The following is a 20,744-nucleotide window of genomic DNA, read 5'->3' on the forward strand; positions in this document are numbered from 1 at the left end:
GGTTTGGCAGCCCTCCTCGGGTGGTGGATAGGGATGTGGGCTGGAGGCTGGATCTCAATGAATAGCAGCTCTCCTCTGCTAGCTGTGTGCCAGGACCTACAGACAGGGGGCTGGGCTGAGGGTGTCTAACCTGTGTGATCCTGAGGTCCAGCAGGTCTCCTCAGGAAGGCAAGCAGAGCTGTGGACTGTAGGCTTGAACAGCATACATGGCAGCCAGAATCCCTCCTCTCACAGGGGAATCAGAGTCAGCATCAAGGCCACTCGCTTGCTCTACAGTCATTGAGCTCTTCCTCAGATACCATGCAAGCTGGACTCCACCATCAAGGAGCTCGTTACTTCCTAAGCAACCAGGATTTTATTAGAAAGTCTTTAGTTATGCCTATGTCTTTTGGTGTCCAGCATTTTTATTTAGAAGTTTCATTAATTTTTTTATAGGAAAAGATGTTATATATTATCTATTTTTAAATAATTTAAGTTTATTTTTTATAATTTATTCACTTTACATCCTGATTGTAGTCTTATTCCTCGTCTCCTCCCCGTCCCACCCTCCCTCCCTTTTTCTCCCTATCCCTTTCCCCTATATCTCAGAAAGCCCTCCTTCCCTATCATCTGACCCCAGACTATCAAGTCTCATTAGGACTGCCTGAATTCTCTTTCTCTGTGGCCTGGCAAGGTCCTGCCACCAAGGGGATGTGATCAAAGAGCGGGCAACAGAGTGCATGTCAGAGACAGCCCCTGCTCCCCTTACTAGGGCATCCACATGGAGACTGAGCTTATACAATCTATGTTTATTTATCTGATAATGTTTAACCCTTTCCTACTTTTTTGTGGAAATATAGTTCTTTGTTGTTTGAATTTGTTCTCATGTTGTCTTCTTACCAGTTTCTCATGAGAATTCACCTCTTAAAGTGAATATCCCTTGCATGTGATGTCATTTCTTCCTGGGTATTTTCAGTATTGTCTTTTGGACAGTTTTGCTTTTTTTTGTTGTTGTTATTGTTTGTTTTTGAAGACAGGGTTTCTCTGTGTAGCCTTGTCTATTCTGGATCTGCTTTGTAGACCAGGCTGGCCTGGAACTCACAGTGATTCACCTGCCTCTGCCTTCTTGAGTGCTGGGATTACAGGCATGGACCATGTCCAGCTTTGTTATGGTATTTTAAGTGTAGTCTTTCATTTGTTTGCTTTTAGTTCACATAACTTCTTGGATTTTTTTACAAAACTTGTGAGTTTTAGTCCATACTTGTTCAAATATCCCTTTTTGTTTTCTCCTATTACTTTTCTCCTAGGACTTTTGTCATGTGTAGATTGTTTTGTTCCATGGTATCTCACAGGTGTCAATGACTCTCCTCATTTCTCTTTACTTTTTTATGTTTATGTTTCTCAGATTATACAATTCATGTTTTTCTCTTAAAGTTATCATTGATTTGTTATCATCTCATACAAAAAGTAGTAAATAATTGTTGACTGAAGCAACACTCAGAAAGCCCAATCACCAGATACGTCTCTGGGATGATTTTACAGAGGTTTTCATCTCTGGTTTGAACCTTGACTCATTGAACCTTCCAGTTTTATACCCGAATCTATTTGGTTCTTTATAGTGTTAACATTATTCCACTTTGTAACCATGCCCATGTCCTCAGTGAGCTTCAGACACTTTCTCAAGCTTGTACAGTAGAGAAGAGGAGACACTGCGTCTCAGTTTGAGCGGTTCCCGGGCATTCTCCCAGATCAGCGCGGGGTCAGTCAAAAGCTTGCTGCAGCTCTTTCATCTAGTAAACTAAGGTCATAAGCTAAGGTCATTGTGCTACCTGCACGGTGAGGGTTTTCAGAGACTAAACATGGGTGTGCCTGCCAAACTCAGACCACATAGCTTCAATGGACTTACTTTCAAGTTTGTTGACCTCCCCTCTGCCCAATTAACTCTGCAATTGACTCCTCCCAAGCAATGTCTCATTTCGGTCTTTGTGTTCTGTTCTGACACATTTTGCATTTGTATAATTCGTCAGCCACGAAAGTTCTCCGCTACTATCTCTTAAAACAGAGTTTTCTTTTCATTTTTACTATTTTCTTCAGAAACAACTGTTATACTCAGCACTTACCATCTTCACTCACTTTTGCCTCCATGTTTATCAATCACCTTTTTGTGCATTCTATCTCTATGTGTGATCCTATTTCAGTCTTCAGTTCACTATAGTTTTCTAGAGTTTTTTTTTTTTTTGTTGTTCTTTTTATGTCTACCCTTTACTTTTAGTTTCATATTTGTTTACATTTGTCCTACTTTACTTTCTATTGCTGTGATAAAACACCATGGCCAAAATCAACTTGGGAAGAAAAGGGTTTATTTGGTTTATATGTCTCAGTCACAGTTTATCAGGAAAGTCAGGGCAGGAACTCAAGGTAGAAACCTAGAGACAAGAACTGAAGCAGAGAGCATGGAGGGAGCTGCTGGTTACTGGCTTGTTCTGCATGGCTTTCTTAGTTTGTCTTTAGAAAACAACTCTGTACCACCTGATCAGGAGTGGCAAGATCACAGTGGGATGGGCCCTCCCACATCAATCACTAATTAAGAATATGTTCCACAGATTTGCCTATAAGCCAGTCTTATAGAAGCGTTTTCTCAAATGAGGTTCCCTTTTTCCAGAAGATCCTAACTTGTGTCAAGTGGATAAAAAGTAATCAGAACAGCATTTTACAAAAATATTCTTAGTTTTTCCAAAACATTTACATTTATGTCATTTTATTCATTACTCTAGTTTTAAAGTCTTTGGTATTAAAATTTATTCTGACTTAAACTATTGTAGCAATATTTACTCTTGTTAGTGTGAGTCCAGGCATAGTTTTCATGTACACTGTTTTATCTAATGGAAGGATTCCTGGAATTTTCCTGTGGAAATAATAATGTATTTGCCTTTCAGATGTTCCTCAGGGGGTAACAATGCAATGTCAATATATGTATGGTATTATTTTTCTAAATATAAGAAATGCCGGTTTCCAGAGCCTGCTTCTGATAAGTTAAATATGGCATAGAGATTCTGCATTATTATCAGTTATGACAATCACAAATTATTGACTTTTAGATACATTTCACTTCAGCCTTCAGTCTTCCTGGATTCGATGATACAGAAGGAGGGAGGATAAAATACATTTTGTTCTTCTGTATGTGATTACACTGCCAGGACTTTCTGTGTGTCCTCATGAAACAGGCTGATTGGAACTTGGAATGTTTCTTCAAGGCCTGCTTGATTGTGTTGTAATCACACTATTGTGTGCATGGGTTCTAACAAGGTTTTCGAGTCTAACTGTTGCTTTAGACACATGGAACCCAAGTGACAGCATTTGCTGACTCAATCCTTTCTGTCTTCTTTGGCTTCCATGAGGATGTGTTTGTTCAAGAAATTAATTCAATTTCAAACATGAAAATCTAGGAGGGGGCAGTGATTCACAGCTGTAATCCCTGCACTTGAAAGGTTTCTGGGAATTTGAGGCTAGCCTGAGCTTCACAATGAGTTCCAGAGCAGACAGAACTATAGAATGAAACTTGTCTCAGAAAACAAACACAAAACAATGCAAAACCTCAAGTCTGATTACAGTGTGCAATTACCTTTTTATGTATCTATTTCTTCATATTCCACAGATTCCTCTGAGATCTACTTGGTGATTCTGTGAGCCAATATTTGACACACTGAAAATATAGAGGAGGATCCGAACTATTAATCTGAGATCTTTGGGGATGTTTTAAGCCACTGTGGGAAGAAAAATGACAAGTATAGAGATTAAAGCTTATTTCACATCCAAATGTTTCAAAATGTGGGGACAGGAGGAGCTTATTGCTCTTCTCTATCAGAGGGTCTAAGTCTTTTCCTGAGTCGCTTCATGGCTGACTTCATCTCCTGGTTCCTCAGAGTGTAGATCAAGGGGTTGAGCAGAGGGGAGATGACTGTGAAGGTGACACCAATGGCTTTATCTGTGGGGAGGGCAGTGAAGGGCCGGGCATAGACATAGATGCAGGGCACAAAGTGCAGGGTGACCACAGTGATGTGGGAGGTGCAGGTGGAGATGGCTTTCCTCCTGCCTTCTCCTGTGTGTGACCTCAGCATCATCAGAATGATTGTGTATGACACCAGCAACAGCGTAAACCACACAGTAGCAACCAGGCCATTATTGGAAATCAGCAGCACCTCAAATACGAAGATGTCTGTGCAGGCCAGTTTGATGACCTGGGGGACATCACAGTAGAAAGTGTCAAGAACATTGGGTCCACAGAACGGAAGCGTCAGCAATAGAGAGATCTGCGTGATGGAGTGGATGAAGCCCCCCACCCAGGAGGCCACTATTAACCCAACACAACGGCCTCTGCTCATGATGGTCACATAATGCAGGGGCTTAGAGATGGCCACGTATCGGTCTAGAGCCATCACTGACAGAGAAAACACATCCACTCCCCCGATAAGGTGGAAGAAGAACATCTGAGTGAGACAGCCATTGAAGGAGATGGCCTTTCTGTGTGAGAGAAGGTCCATCAGCACCTTGGGGGCAGTGATGGAGGAAAAGCAGATGTCAGCAACAGACAAATTCCTGAGCAGGAAGTACATGGGGGTGTGAAGGCGAGACTCACAGGTCACGGTGACCATGATGAGAAGGTTCCCCAGCAGAGTTGTCACATACACCAGGAGAAGGAAAAGGAACAGCAGCACACTTAGTTCTTGACTCTGGGTCAGGCCAAGGAAAATAAGCTCTTTGACCCTGGTGTAGTTTTCCATCTCCATTAAGTCGCCCTCTTTCTTTGCTTTTTTGTTTGAAGGATCTGGCTGTTTATCTTGTCTTCCTTAGCTACTAGGATGAAATTGAGTTCTTCTGTTTTGCCAAAGGGCTTAAAAGTGGTGGAGATGCCCACAGTGTAATATTGTAATTAATTTGGGGATCAAATCAGGTTGCCACTTGCACAATAAGTCATTAATTTTTTCCCTACAGATGAATGTTAGAAAAAGATTATAATAGGTAGTGACAGTTAAGCGTCATATTTTTAAAAAGAAACAAAGAAACATCACTGAGGTACACTTTAATGCTCTGTCATTTTTTTTTTCTGCTTTAATGAAATCTATTCAAATCTCATGGTCAGTTATCTTACTTTGGGAACCACTTTTTAACAGCGCAGGCTGACTTTTTAAGAGCTCAAGATGGAAAAAAACCCCTTCAGGTTCTGTGTTTAACAGTCACCATTATTAATTATATTATAATAATTAATTTACCATATGTAACATGGTATATGCTATGTATGGTATAATATTTATTAATACACTATATAACATAATTAATATAGCATAATGTCATTAACCTAACCACATTGTTAACATCATTATTCATTTACTACATTGTTCAAGATCACATTTGGACAAAGACCATGTGGAAGTTTCGCATACCTGAAACATATTTTTTTTTCCCCTAGAGAGAGAGTGATACTTATATAGAGAGAGGCAGTGCAGGGACTTTATTAGGACAATATAACACTGATTTACTCTTCCATATTCTGCCACGGATTAGCTGGCTAACGGGAGTTCTCATTCATCAGTGTGAACTATGTGGACACTGTTGATCAGAGCAATCAGGAAGAAGGAAGAAACTGGGCCAAAGGGAGATTCACATGCAAGGCCAGAGGACTGAAGAAGGATGTAGCTTCCCGTGTCTTACCGTGGGCTCCCAGTTTCAGCCTCTGCCAAAGGACAGGAGCCAACTAGAGATCTGCCTCTCTCTCCTGTCACGACCCTCTCCTCTTTGCATCATCATATCCGTTTGTAGGTTGCTGAGGAAGGGCAACTGTGGAGTCAGGGTTTCTTGGCAGTCTTCTCCTCTCAAAGGCTGAGGTGTCTTGTGAATGGCTCTCTTGTGTATGCCTACAGGAGGGGATCTTACTTATTTACATTATTACATTGTGAAACTGAAATTTAGTGGGATTACTTTCTGTTGCAAAGCCATTTGATGTATTATGTATCACAACAGTAATTGCACAAGAATTCAGCAAGTTGAGTTATTTCTTCAACTCAATAAAAGAAAGTAGTAAAAAAAAATTCTCAAAGGAGTTATCTGTCTAAACAGCCATAAAATTTCCAGATAAATCTAAAGTCAGCTGATGAACAACCTATATTTTCACACATCTGCAGGAGTAGGATGCACAGTAGAGATCATGTCCAGAAAATGGAGCCAGACTGCTTCAAGTTAGATTAGATTGCATCTTCACACTGAGTTGATTAGGAATTTCAGAGACATACGTTTCGTCAATGAGTCCTTCTGTCCTTCCTCACACATTTTTTGTGACACAGTAATGTTAAGGCTGGGCTAACACACAACATGCTAACAGCACAGACACAAGCTCAGCCAAGGTTTTATTCTGGAGAAATGTTCTGGTGGCAGTACAAATATTTAAGTGTGTCTACAGCCATGGGAACCACAGCAGCGTTCTATGTAGGACTAGTACAAGAAGGGTTCCTAGAAGAGTCAAAGAATGTCATAGTTTGGGAGAATAACAGGTGAAAGAAATAACATGAACCAGGGATGAAAAGACACAGCCTCACGGAGAACACAGAAAGTGTCGCAGTCGGTCAGTACAGCACAGGATGCAGTGAAATGCAGTAACAGATTGTCCCTTGCCTCATTACCTCATTAAAACACGTTACATTGCTGCATTACCTGGTTCTTAGGTATTGTTTGGTGAATGAATGAGTGATTTAAGCCTGCTGCCTTCTGCATCTGTATTTCATGCAAACAAACTTGCATAATGAGGAGGAGATAGAAATAGGATGGAGACACAGTGTCCACCTCCACCCCAATCCTAACTTCAGGTTCATACTGTATCACAGTGGTGTTTGAAAGCATGTGTCTGAAGAACCTCATTTGACAGAAACTGTTACACTGATTTTAACACATAGCAGCCACAGATTAGGCAACTGAAAGGCTCCCAACAAATTCCTGACGACATATCTCCTGTGCCACAATTCTGCATTCTTTTAAGCACACCCTCATTTCCGATACTTGACACCCACCTTTGTTGTATTTGTTGGTGAGATAATCACCTTTGGTCTGAAGTATCTGATGTCCCTGAAAAATATTAAAAGTCAGTTTTGTTAAACACAATCAACGACAGCATCTGAATTTCAGCATTCACAGCCTTAACCCAGACAGCTGTTAAATGTCTTTACCCATTTTCTTGGATCCTAAAACTTCAAATGAAAATCATACAAATTCAGTGCATCGTGCAGCAACATAAATCATTGAAACGGAGGTATTATTGAAGATTTCAGTATCCTCACTCCATTTTCAGGAGAGAAAGAGCAAACACAAGGATTTGCCTCTTTAAGCTTCTTGGACTTGGACAGTTTCCCTGTCTTATGCGCAAAGCCCTCAACCTTGGGCTTAATGTAAGAATGTCAAAGAGAATATCATTGGACACAAAAGTAGCATTAACTGATTATAGGTTTGATGATGCAGTTTCAATGGGATTTATTAAAATGAAATCAAATCACGCATGTGCACACACACAGACATCAACACAGATGGCTGGTGTACAAATTCCTTAGAGGCCATAGAAAAGACTATTTGATTTATTTGTATATTCAGCATTTGCACTGTGTTGCCTCCTGATCCCTTAGTCTCAGGCCTGTTAGGAGAGCTGTTGCCAAGTATGTGGAATCGAAGTGGCTAGGTTCACCGGTGGTGATGGCATTTCGGCGGTAACTACTAAACTGTGTGAAGAAACAGAGACCCATTATGGAAAAGCCACACTACTTAGACTGTGTCCATGTTATCCAATGATGAGAGCAATCAGATCCCCTCATTTTCAGCTTACTCTGCTCTGTTAAAGCATGAAAAAAAAACCCCACATATCTAAAACACTTCCAGGGTCTGCTTTCACGTTTTCAGAAGCACAAGAGGGGTACATTTGAATCTTTATAACAAGAAACAAGCTGTGAAGAAGTTAGGAAGTTAGGAAGTGGGCCTCTAGTGGTTTCATAACCTTCTCATCAAGCAGAAAACAGTAGAGGCTCGTGAACCTGTCTGTTGCCTTTTTAAGGGCCACAAACTCCGCCCTATAGCAGTGACCCAGGGTTACACCAACACTTATTTTGACTTTTTCTTTCCATCATCAAGTGTATTTAATGAAAAGCAGCCTCTAAGAAGAAAGAAGGAGAATCAATAGAGGGAGGAGACAAGGTTCCCCTTGTCAAAGAGATCAATGGTTTCACAATTTAAGCATAATGAGATGGTAAGAGGAGCCTTTGGGCCATGTTGAAGAGGAATTTGAATAAACATGTCAATATATTTTTTTTAATATAAGAATGAAATCTGAAGATAAAAATAAAATCAGAACAAGAATAAATCAATGATTATAAAGCAGAAACTGCCATTCAACCAAGAAGGAAATTAGCCAGATTATAGGAACTCCGGAGCCTCTAGACTATATTGAGCACGCAGAAAAAAATAAAATAAAATAAAATTTAGTGTTCACCCACTAATGTCATTACTGAAGTCTGGGGATTTAGCTCGGTTGGTAGAATACCTCTCCAGCATAAAAGATGCCCTGGGTTCAGCTCCAAGCACTGCATGAACTATACACGGCGGTTCACATCTGTGACCCTAGCACTCCAGGTGGAAGCAGAAGGATCAGGAGATTAAGGGCATCCTTCACAACACTGTGAGAGAGAGACCAGCCTGAGCTGCAGGACTCCCACTCTCCCCAATGTCACTAATTCCTGCTTCCGCATACCTCTAGGCATCAGAAAAGAGACAATGAGAGAGATGCATATCCCTCTGACATTCTAGTGGGAAGATAAAGTTGTTTTAAAACAAACTCAATTAGCTGGATATGGTGGCACACAACATTAATCCCAGATCTTTCGAGGCAGAGGCAGGAGGATCTCTGTGAATTCAGGATCAGCCTGGTTTACTTAGTGAGTTCCAGAACAGACAGCTACATGAAAAGAAAAAAACTACATGTTTTTGATATGTCTCAAAAAAGAAGCCAAAAAGTTGGGGGTGGAGAGGTGGCTCAGTGGTTAAGAGCACCGTCTGCTCTTCTTAAAGATCCTTAGTTCAATTCCCAGCACCTCCCACAGGGTGGCTAATAGCCATCTGTAATGAGATCCAGTGCCCTCTTCTTGTGTGTATGCATACATGCAGGCAGAGTATTTAATAAATAAATCTAGAAAAAAAGAGAGAGAAAAAAACTCATAAAAATCCAAGAAATCAAATTATGGAATTATTTTAGATGATAAAATATAAACAAAATAAACCAGAGTTAAAAATAGAAAGTAACTTAGTAGTCTTTCTCTTCAAAGTATTTATTTTAAATTATGAATATGTGCACCCGTGTGAGGGCAGGCGCCTGTGGAACCCGGAAGACAGCACCGTATCCATCTGGAGCTTGAGTTATAGGTAGCTGTGAGGAAAGCTAATGTTGGTGCTGGGAACAGAACTCAGGTCCTCTGTAAGCACAGTGTGTGCTCTGTAACATTCAGCTGTCTCTCCTGCTGTGAGACGGTGGAAGGAGGCCACTCTGACAGAAGCGGAGTTGGTAGAGTGAGATTGTGGGGAGGCAGCACAAAACAGTCAGGTGAACCCATGAGCTCAGCAGTACCAGAGTTTTCACTGAGTACATGGAAAGACAAGGATGACTCTGCGCAGCGGAGATTAGTTACAGCATGCCTTTGTTTCTCCAATCCCACAGATTCAAGTAAGATTTACTACAAGTAAATGGGCCGAGTTCCATTTAGACATCGAAAATATAAAGGAGAATTAGATATCTTGGTTTGACAACTTTATTGCATGTTAATACACCACAGTAAAGGACAGCACAAAGCAGTATACTTATCAAAAACAAAATATTTATTTATTGCGCTAGATAATAAGTTTATTTTTCAAACACTCAAATCATTTATGTACAAGGTAGATGTAAATGTAGGACAGCTCTTTCCAGATTCTTGCTATTTATATATCGATATGTGCATATAAATTACTGGGTATATGTATTTATATATCGAGTTTTACAAAAGCAGACTGAAATCAAGTTCACAGTCACTTCTGACAAAGTCATAGGGAATGAATGATAGCGTGGAATCTTTAAAAACCATTTATAACAAGTGTGTGTTCACTTAGAATGGAAGACCGAAATTACTAGTGTTTAATTCATAGTAGACACCCCCAAATCATAGAATGACCTGCCAATAAATGGAGAGATAGGTCCTATAGACCTACGATTTTGAGACAGATGACTACGGTGATCCCTATATGTCTCAAAATCAAACCCTCTCCTTAAGATCATTGATGGGCAATCCTGACACTTCTATTTCTTGCTTTCTGTTAGTCTCTCTACAAGGGTTAAATTATTTTTGCTTAACTTTCTATTGATGTCCATGCTTACAAGCAATTTTATAAATCAGATCCTCCTATACATACCACATCACCATAGTTAATTGGGAATAGCTGAGTTCCAACATTAAACATAATGTGATTCCATTTTGTCTCCCTTTTCCATCATCAGCAATGGAACTATTCTACTTCAGAAAGTATGAGTCTTTTCCTGAGTCTCTTCATGGCTGACTTCATCTCCTGGTTCCTGAGGGTGTAGATCATTGGGTTCAGGACAGGAACAATAATATTTAGGGTGATTGAGACAGCTCTGTCCATGGGGAGGGCAGTGAAGGGCCGGGCATAGACATAGATGCAGGGCACAAAGTGCAGGGTGACCACAGTGATGTGGGAGGTGCAGGTGGAGATGGCTTTTCTCTTTCCCTCTCCTTTGTGTGACCTCAGCATTGTCAAGATGACTGTGTAGGACACAAGGAGAAGAACGAACCACAGTGTGGTGATCAGGCCATTGTTTGAGATCATCAGGAGCTCAAGAACAAAAGTGTCGGTGCAGGCGAGCTTGAGGACCTGTGGGACATCGCAGTAGAAACCATCAACAACGTTGGGTCCACAGAAGGGGAGTGGGAGCAAGAGAGAGATCTGCACAATGGAGTGGACGAAGCCCCCCACCCAGGAGGCCACGATGAGGGCTACACACCGCCACTTACTCATGATCGTCACATAGTGCAGGGGCTTGGAGATGGCCATGTACCGATCAAATGCCATCACGGAGAGGGAAAAAATGTCTGCCCCCCCAAGCAGGTGGAAGAAAAAGATCTGAGTGAAGCAGCCATTGAAAGAGATGGTCTTTCTTCTTGACAGTAGGTCCACTAGAACCTTTGGAACAGTAATGGTGGAGAAGCAGATGTCCAAGACAGAGAGGTTGCGAAGCAGGAAGTACATGGGGGTGTGGAGGCGGGACTCCCAGGTCACAGTGACCATGATAGTGACATTTGCTAACACAGTTGTTACATAAACCATAGATAAAAAGAAAAATAAGAGTAAGCTCAGTTCTTGAGATTGGGTAAGGCCACAAAAAAGAAATTCAGTCACCTTGGTGTGGTTTCTCAGGGCCATTGAATGGCATTTCTTCCTCTGTGTACACCTTTGAAGGAAATGCTAGTATTGCCGAAGCACTTAAGATTTTGCATCCTGCAATGATAGAACATACACAGTTATGTAATTTGTCATTGTAACATGTTCTTCAGGTACTTGCTCTCTTACCTGGGAAAAGCACTTGATCCAACTTGCCTCAGCTCTGCTCTTAGTACAAGTTGTGGTTTAGGCTAGATCATTTGTTTTCATACTGTACTTGGTGGGTGCTTGTGGCTTCTGCTAAAACTTACTTCTCTGTAGAAGCTCTAAGGAAGATTGCCTTATGGCAGGGTTCACAGAACAGGTTCTGGGCTTCCTCCAGCTCTGTCGATTCAAATAGTCTGATTTTACTTCACTTTGTTTCTATAGTTAAAAAGTCACTGAGATGGCTCAGCATGCAAAGGCACATTCTGCCAAGCCTGAAGGCCTGAATTTGTTTCTCAGAACCTACATGGTGGAAGAAGAGCCCAAACTCCTACAAGTTGTCCTCTGACTTCCATACCTTGGCACTGGCATGTGTACACTCTTATGTACATGTGCTCTGTCTTTCTTTCTGTCTTCTGTCTGTCTGTCTGTCTGTCTTAGAGACACTGGAATGAACTGCCACACTCCAATCACATAATAGGGATCTACATGGAGAAATATTATTATTTTAGAAACCACCACATGTTTAAATACAATGTTTCTGAACATCATTCTGAGGATCAAGGGGTAGATTTTATCTCACAAATTCATCACAATAAAAATAAGTAAATTCCCCAAGGTCATACAGAAAGTCAGTGGTAGGATACAAAAAAAAACCCACCAAATTTTGTTTGGATCTTCATTCCTGGGTCTTTTTACTACTCCATATCTCCTATCAATTTCAGGCCATACAAGTAAAAAAATAATTAATGTAAAGAACTTCTTACTAACTTTTTTTAAGCACTTTCAAGGGTTGAATTTTATCACTCCTTTTTTTTTCTTCTTCCCATCACAGTGGAATTTGAAGCCATCACCTTTCTTTCACTTCTTAGAATGCCATATCACACAAATGATGCCCTTTAAATTTAAAATTTCATTTTATGGATTCTCATATTTTGGAGATAAATGATGATATTGAACCAACAACAATAAAAAGATGATGAAGAATGGCTGTAGAGGTGGTTTTATTAATGAAGAAAGTAGCCAAGGTCCAGGCATGTGTGTATATAAAAAAGGGAGGGAAAGATTTACCCAGGCCCTAAGCAGATAGGGCTGTGAGCTAGGCACACGCACACCCTGCTCTCTGCCACTCCAGAGTCAGAGGAAGAGTGACTGCCATCACATTGCCTGAGTCACACCTTACTCAAGCTCCACTTCCCTGCTCAGAGTAAGAGCGACCAAGTTACACACATCCTGCTCCCCTATCTGGTCATGAATGTAGCTCAGGGCATATATTATAGACATGATCCTCATTTGCAGGTCTTTGTGCAGAAACCTCTAAGGTCAGGGTTTGAAGAGATGCCTCGGAGATTAAAAGCACTTGTTGCTTTTGCTGAGGACCCAAGGTTAGTACATGTGCCAGACTGCTCACAACTGCCTGCAATTTCAGCTCCGCAAATCTGAAGTGCTCTTCTGGATTCTTCAGACCACCTACCTGCACTCATGTGAGCACAGACTGCCTCAACATGTACATATAGGCTGAAAAAAATTAAAAGAATGAAAGCTCAGACACCATGCATTGTCTGGCAGGACCGAGGATTCTTAATCAGCTCACTGCCCCTCTGCTCTGCTGAAGTGTGAGTGGATCTCTTATCTGAAGAATAAAGCTCCCCATTCTCTCTCCAATCCTTGCTTCTTTCTCTCCCCCCAAGCCTACCCTTACCAGGGTGATGTAGATGGTTGGTAAGGTGAATTTCCCTTTTTTTGGTCCTGCCTAGAAAGATATATCAAATAATGTCTCTTCAACTTGCCATTTATAATTTTTGGCATTCACCCTACCGTAGGTGGACACAATGACAGCCACCACCTTTCCCTTGGTAGCTGTCAATTCTTTTATTATGAAGCTGTGGATGGGGAGGAAAGAGTAGAAATGACTGAGAGAAATTTTATTTCATTTTTTTCCCCTCCAGGTCAGCCAAGACTGAACAATCTGTTCTAGCCTAAATATCAACTGTAGATCAAACATTATATAAAGATAATATTTATTATAAATTTAAGTAGCAGAAAGCCACCTAGCAGGTGAGTTGTGAAGTCAGTCTTTGACTTTCAGTTCCTCAACAGTGTCTGAGGAGGCTTATGATGGTGCCAAAAGGACGAACGCCTACTCAGAGGAGAGAGATATACACTTAGCATCTGAGCTTGATTCAATTACCTGGCACAATCGCACAGATATATAGTTCCTGGTTCAGTGCCCAGCTAGGAAGTATGTTTGGGAGCTTTGGAAAGCAATGTTTTCAAAAAGTTATGTAAATAAATACTTGTGTTTACCTGTCTTATCTCTGCAGCCATTGAACCTAGGTCTTTAAGCATTCAAGATAAGCATTCTATCACTGAGCTGCATGCCAAGCCTCTAAGAAACTATTTTGCTCTTCTCTTTGCCTTGGCCTCAAAGATGCAAGAGAGAGATGCAAATTACAAAGTAGTTCTTCACCCTTGAGAAAACCGTGTTGTCTGGGGCTTCTTGATTGTATTAACTACAGGATGAAGTCAAGGGCTTAAGAGCAAGACATAACTGGTTTAGAATTCTGTCTCTTCTTCCTTCTTCTTACTTGGAATGAATTCTTTATGTTTTTTCGGTTTTCTTTGTAAAGCTAAGAAAGCACAACACTTAACTTCATGAAGCTGTGTAAAGAATAAAAATGGCAATGTTTGTGAAGTCCCTAACAGGCAACAGGCTCTCAATTAACTTGGATCTTTTTCTTCAGAAAGTATCATCTTCCTTGCCTATGAAGGAAACATTGCATACAAAGACATTCACAATATGTAAAATGCCTCTCCCGAAAGCTCTTTGAGCCAACCTGTTCTTTTTGTTTTAAGGAGTTTGTGGGAACTGATCAAGTGGAACAACGACTTGGGTGCTGGATCAGTGTGCTTGGGAATATGGCTGCCTATGGATTAAGTCAATATGCATATGAATCTGCCTCTGGTATGGCCACAGTTTTTAAAGTGAATTTGGGGTCTTAAGAAGGAGGCAATTATTTTGTAGAGAAAGGTTTCATGATCCCTGAAGGATTATCCTAAATCCTATATGGGAACAAAGCCTGATTTCTTTTTCAATTATTTTTTTTTTCCCTAGCAAAACCTTCCTTCTCTTTTTGCTGTGCTGAGCCCATGTCTGTTGCTCCTTCTCCAGAAGGCATTCCTGACTTCCTAATACTTAATGTCACATTTATACTTAGAGCTGTTAAACCTTCAGCCATTTCTGCAGCACCTTAGTCACCCTGTTCACAGCATCTACACTGCACAGCGCTTCACACTCTGACAGTTCCGTGTCCTTACCTCCATTCGTCAGTGTGCCACCGTGAGTGCACATCATTGAGGCTTCAGAGCAGCTGGTGGAGGGAAGCGCTGTGTTTGCAGGTGGAAGCCGTGTGAAGATTTGGCGTGGCTGACTTCAGTCTCATCTCTTTAGCCTTCACCCTGGAAGGACTGATCTTAGGAGTCACATCTTCTTCCTATCACAAACTGTCCTGGCCATAGGCGCTATTTTATGAACCCCGAACTTAATACGAAAATTAGCAGAGGGAGTTTGGATGCGAGCATGGACATTCTTTTGAGTACCATGGTCCCAGTGGGAGTTATTAGAGTTTCTAAGTAATTACTTGCAAACCACATGTATGCATGTAAAAATGTCCACATTTCTTTGCTCTCCAAATTATTCCTCCTACTCTTTGTGGTTTGATAACTTCACACGTGTGTATAATGCATTCTGATTACTCCCACACCCACCTCCTCCAGTCTCCCTCCCACCTTTGTCAAAGGCACCCCCTTTCTGCTAGTCCATTTATACAATAATGGTGTGTTTTGTCCTGATTTGTGACCCTCTGAATTTAACCAGGGCTAACTGTGTGACTACAAGTGTGGAATCATGCATTGGAAGCTGGTGGGGCTCACTGTTGGGTAGGCAGCTGAAGACAACTGCCCCAGAAGCCAGCCAATAGCTCAGAAGGAAGCTTAGGGTCCCATGAGCCCTTCTTCAATCTATGACTGTTTATAAGGCCAGTCTTGTGCGGACCCAATGCAGAGAGCTGCAGCTCCTCTAGGGTCATGATTGGAATGGGCTGTGCCATGCCAAGAAGATAGTATTTTATGTCTTTCTCCAGATCTTCTGGTATTTATGTTTTCCTTCTCCCTTTTCCATGATGCCCTATGAGCTTTTGAAAGAAAGGGTGTTTATAAATGTCTTACATAGGGCAGAATACTCATCTGTCATTTATTGTCAGTACCTTGAGTAGCCAACCCTCTCTGCATTTAGTACAATTCACAGCAAAATAAGTAAGTAAGTAAGTAAGTAAATAAATAAATGTCTCTCTATGGAAAGCTGTAGTGCTTATTTATGGTAGAAATGTAAATAATTAGAAGACAGTTTAGTACTGTGTCAGTTTAGATGAGCAACAGAAATAAATTCCCATAGGGTTATTACACTCCAAGCCCATCAAACCATGTTTTTTTTTTTTTTTTCAAGGTTTACAGTACCAGGAACAAATTTTCTTTCCCATGGAGGGGAGATTAAATCCACTCAGAGAACAGTTGGTTTTCCCCCACAGCAGTCATGCCACTATTGAACCAGTGGGTTCTTCTTTCCTTGTGGGTAATATCCCAGAGCTCAAAGCTGGTGACTTTTCCCCCTCAGCAGCCTGTGTAGCATCTTCTGGCCACATGAAAACTAGATAGCAGGGAGGAACTTTGCAGCTCAAGTCCAGCATGATTTCTCTACATCATATCTATATATGGTGTCTTTAGCAACAGAATCCTATCATCTAGTTCTGGTAGGCCATGATGAAGAATGGTAAGAAATCTCTACTGTTTTTTTTCTTTTTCTTTTATGTGTGTGTGTTGGGGGGAAGGGGCTCCCCGAGAAACAGATTCTAAGGAGGTGTGCCACCTGGCACTGATTTTTTGTTTTTATATAACTCACTTCCAAAAGCATCATTATCTGGCCATGAAGAATATTTACCTTCTCCTTTTTTAAACGAACATATTTGTAATTGGCCTATGAAGTAGTAAGTTTCCATATGGCTGTCCTAGTTTCATTTTTGTTCCTGTTACAAAACATTCCAACCGAAAGCAACTTAACAGAGGAAAGGGTTTATTCATCTAATGATTCCAGGTCACTGTCCATCACTGAGGGAAGTCAAGGCAGAATCTTGATAGTAGACCTACCTGCCATTGCATTTAGCAGTACCTTCAATAAAGGAACGTTCCTCACAGTCAAAGAAGTATAGCAGTAGCAATGAAGTAGTTTGTTTTCTGGCTGACAGGCTTATCCTCAGGTAGCTTTCTCACAGAGTTCAAGGCAACCTGCCTAGGGAATAGTGCTGCCTACAATGGGCTGGACTCTCTCACATCAATTAACAATCCAGACAACTCTCCATTAGGCATGGACACAGGCTAATTTGTTTTAGACAGGTTCTCATTTGAGATTGTCTTCTCAGACATTTCGAAACTGTATCAAGTTGACAGTTAAGGTTAATCAGGACAGCTGCCTTTTAAAGTCATTCAAAGACTATGGAAGGCACAAAACTACGCGTTCTTCTGTTCTCTGACTTTTTGGGAAAGATTGGTCTATGCGAGCATCTAATGTCATAGGTCTATTCATTCTTTTTGAGGACAAAGGCACATCCTAGCTGTTTCAGTGATGTGTGGTTCTTCAATGAACATTGGTATAGGAAAAGATACACAATATATCTTTGGGAAATTTATTTGTTGGGGCCGTCGGGAAAAATGTCCAATAAAATTCATTAAGGGAAAGGAGTTTTTAAAACTTTCCAGGACGAATCAGAGTCCTGAGATTGCTGAGGGCTCAGCCTTCATGGAACACCAACAGAAAGGCCACAGAAAGAAGGTAGGAGCTGGAAGATGGGAAAAAGTGCCATGAAATGCTCTGGACATGGCTTGACTGTTACACTTATGAACTCACAGCATTGTGATCACCTGTTCAAGACAGGGTCCATGAATATTTTACCACAGAATGTTGTTACTGGGGTACTGGGAAGTCATATTCTCAGTGTTGTTGCTACTAATAAATCTGTCTTGCTCAAATAAATAACCCCCAACTATACTCATATAAACAACCTGCATCAAACTCAGTAGGTCATAGAAAAGAAGGCATGAACGTAAGAGGAGACATTCTTGAGTTTGTAGAAGTAGGAGGGAAGAGAGGATAATGTATATGTAAGACATTATCAAAGTACTATATATATGTACATAAATACAGACATGTATACAGCATTTTGATGTCTACATATACATGTGTGTGTGTATGAAAACCAAAAAGAATATATAAAAGAGAAAAGCTAAAAAGCACTGTCCTGTGATATAAGTCTTGGTTGCAAGTTCCTCTTGTCTTGTGAGAGTCAGGGAGAGCCACAGATGGGCATCATCTGCTAGATTTCCTGACCAAGTCTTCTGCATTGTAACAATTTGGTACTTTGTAAGTAAAGTTGTTCCACATACTTTAATTTCCTGAGCTTTCTTACTTTCTTCCCCCCTTGATTTTGAGTGATTGTGAATTGACAGAGGGGTGGAATTTGAGCCAGCCACAGAGGTGGAAAGATTCCTCCCCCCACCCTTTTTGAAGTATATATTCTGAATTTTATATTTTTATTTATTAAAATTTATTCACTTTGTATCCTAGTTGTAGCCCCCTCTCTCATCCCTCCGAATCCCGCCCTCCCTCCTTTTTCTCCCCCCATGCCCTTTCTGAAGTCCACTGATAGGGGAGGTCTTCCTCCCCTTCCATCTGATCCTAGCCTATCAAGTCTCATCAGGACTGTCTTCTTCTGTGGCCTGGTAAGGCTGCACCCCTCTGAGGGGGAGGTGATCAAAGAGCAGGCCACTGAGTTCATGTCAGAGATAGTCCCTGTTCTCATTACTAGGGAACCCACTTGGATACTGTGCTGCCATGGGCTACATCTGTGCAGGGGTTCTAGGCTATCTCCATGCATGGTCCTTGGGTGGAGTATCAGTCTCACAAAAGAGCCCTGGGCCCAGATTTTTTGGTTCTGTTGCTCTCTTTGTGGAGCTCTTGTCCCCTCCAGGTCTTTTTATCTCCCTCTTCTATGATAAGATTCCCTGCACTCTGCCCAAAGTTAGGCTATGAGTCTCAGCATCTGCTTTGATACCCTGCAGAATAGTCTTTCAGAGGCCTTCTGTGGTAGGCTCCTGTCTTGCTCCTTGTTTTCACCTTCTTCCAATGTCTATCCCATTTGCCTTTCTGAATGAGGTTTGAGCATCTTACCCAGGGTCCTCCTTTTTGCTTAGCTTCTTCAGGTGTACAGATTTTAGTATGTTTATCCTATCTTATAGGTCTAATATCCACTTATAAGTGAGCATATACCATGTGTCTCTTTCTGCTTCTGGGATACCTCACTCAGGATGATCTTTTCTAGTTCCCACCATTTCCCTCAACTTTCACGATTTCCTTGTTTTTAATTGTTAAGTAGTATTCCATTGTGTAAATGTACCACAATTTTTGTATGCATTCCTCAATTGAGGGACATCTGGGTTGTTTCCAGATTCTTGCTATTACGAATAAAGCTGTTACAAACACGGTTGAGCAAATGTCCTTGTTGTGTACTTGAGCATACTTTGGATATATGCCTAGGAGTGGTATAGCTGGATCTTGAAATAACATTATTCCTAATTGTCTGAGAAATTTCCAGATTGCTTTCCTGGAAGGGGCTGGGGAGATGGCTCAGTCGGTAAGATGCCTGTCTCCCAATCATGAAGACACAAGTTTGATCTTCAGAATCCATGTGAAAAAGCTGGGTGAGGTGGAGGTACAGGCTTGTAATCCCAGTGCCAGGGAGGCGGAAACAAGGAGATCCCTGTAGCTCACTGATCCAGCAGCCACTGATCCAGCTGAATAGGTGAGCTCCAGGCTACTGAGAGACCCTGTGTAAGTAAATTGGATTTACTGAGGATTGACCCCAGAGGTTGTCATCTGAACACCCCCCCCCACAGCTCTTTGAAAAAACAGAACAGATAGAGGTAAAAGGGAAGTTGAGGCTGAGATGAAATGCCATCATGAATTTGCTACAGCTTGCTACAAGCTGCCCGTGTAACTCCAAGATTGATTTCAGTGACAAATCACTGAATGGATTAAAGAATAGGAAGTAGCTGGATTAGATATAGATCTTGTTTTTTGTTTTTTCCAACACGGTTTCTCTGTACAGCTCTGGCTGTCCTGGAACTTGCTCTGTAGACCAGGCTATCCTTGAACTCATAGAGCTTTGACTACCTCTGCCTCCCAAGTGCTGGAATTAGAGGAATAAGTTATTTGTTTGTTTGTTTGTTTATTTATTTATTTATTTATTTATTTGAGACAAGGGCTGTGTGTAGCCCTGGCTGTCCTGGAACTCACTCTGTAGACCAATTGGCCTTGAACTGATAGATTCACCTGCCTCTGCCTCCCAAGTGCTGGAATTAAAGGCATGAACCACCACCACTGGGCTTTAGACATAGATTTTTACACACACAAACACACACACACACAGACACACACAGCACACAGCAGATTTATTATTCCTTATCTTTTACTAACTGATGAAATACATGTATAATACTGTACTCATTATATAACAATCATTTTTAATAATTGACCAACGTGTACATGCATATTTAGGAATTCAAGGATAGCTAACAGAGAACATTGAATGCTTGATTCACATTGGCACCATTGCTGACTTTGCAACTACCATTCTCACACCATCGACCATATTTCATTCTCTGATAACTTGGTGGACAGTAGGGCTATTTCGCATCAGAGGTGGTAAAGCAAGGGAAAGGTTGGCATGAGAGCAACAGATGACAGCATAGTGCCACTTATGGAACAGATTTCAACTGGACTTCTCCCCTGTACACAAGTCAGATAGTGCCCATTGTCTGGTCTCATCTCTTCATTTTATTTTCATATTCCCTCTAATGGATTTGCATGTTTATATCATAGAAGGCATACGGTGGCAACTATATCACAGAAGATATATAGAACCTGCTCTCTCTTATTCTTAGACTAGCAGATGCAGAGAACTGAATTAGCCTTAGACTGCTGGACTCTACCAGATGGC

The 20,744-nt window shown here is 41.2% G+C and overlaps 2 protein-coding genes across 2 annotated transcripts; both read right to left on the reverse strand.

Moving 5' to 3' along the window:
- Nucleotides 1-3,824: 3,824 nt before the first annotated feature.
- Nucleotides 3,825-4,766, reverse strand: LOC110540501 (olfactory receptor 4D10-like). The gene has a single exon (XM_060363338.1). It carries the CDS (start codon nucleotides 4,764-4,766, stop codon nucleotides 3,825-3,827), a length of 942 nt encoding a protein of 313 aa, XP_060219321.1.
- Nucleotides 4,767-10,539: 5,773 nt separating this feature from the next.
- On the reverse strand, nucleotides 10,540-11,475 carry LOC110540500 (olfactory receptor 4D11-like). The gene has a single exon (XM_021627267.2). It carries the CDS (start codon nucleotides 11,473-11,475, stop codon nucleotides 10,540-10,542), a length of 936 nt encoding a protein of 311 aa, XP_021482942.2.
- Between the last annotated feature and the right edge of the window lie 9,269 nt (nucleotides 11,476-20,744).

The sequence above is a fragment of the Meriones unguiculatus genome, chromosome 1 (assembly GCF_030254825.1).
Source record: "Meriones unguiculatus strain TT.TT164.6M chromosome 1, Bangor_MerUng_6.1, whole genome shotgun sequence".
In the NCBI taxonomy this organism is placed as follows: domain Eukaryota; kingdom Metazoa; phylum Chordata; class Mammalia; order Rodentia; family Muridae; genus Meriones; species Meriones unguiculatus.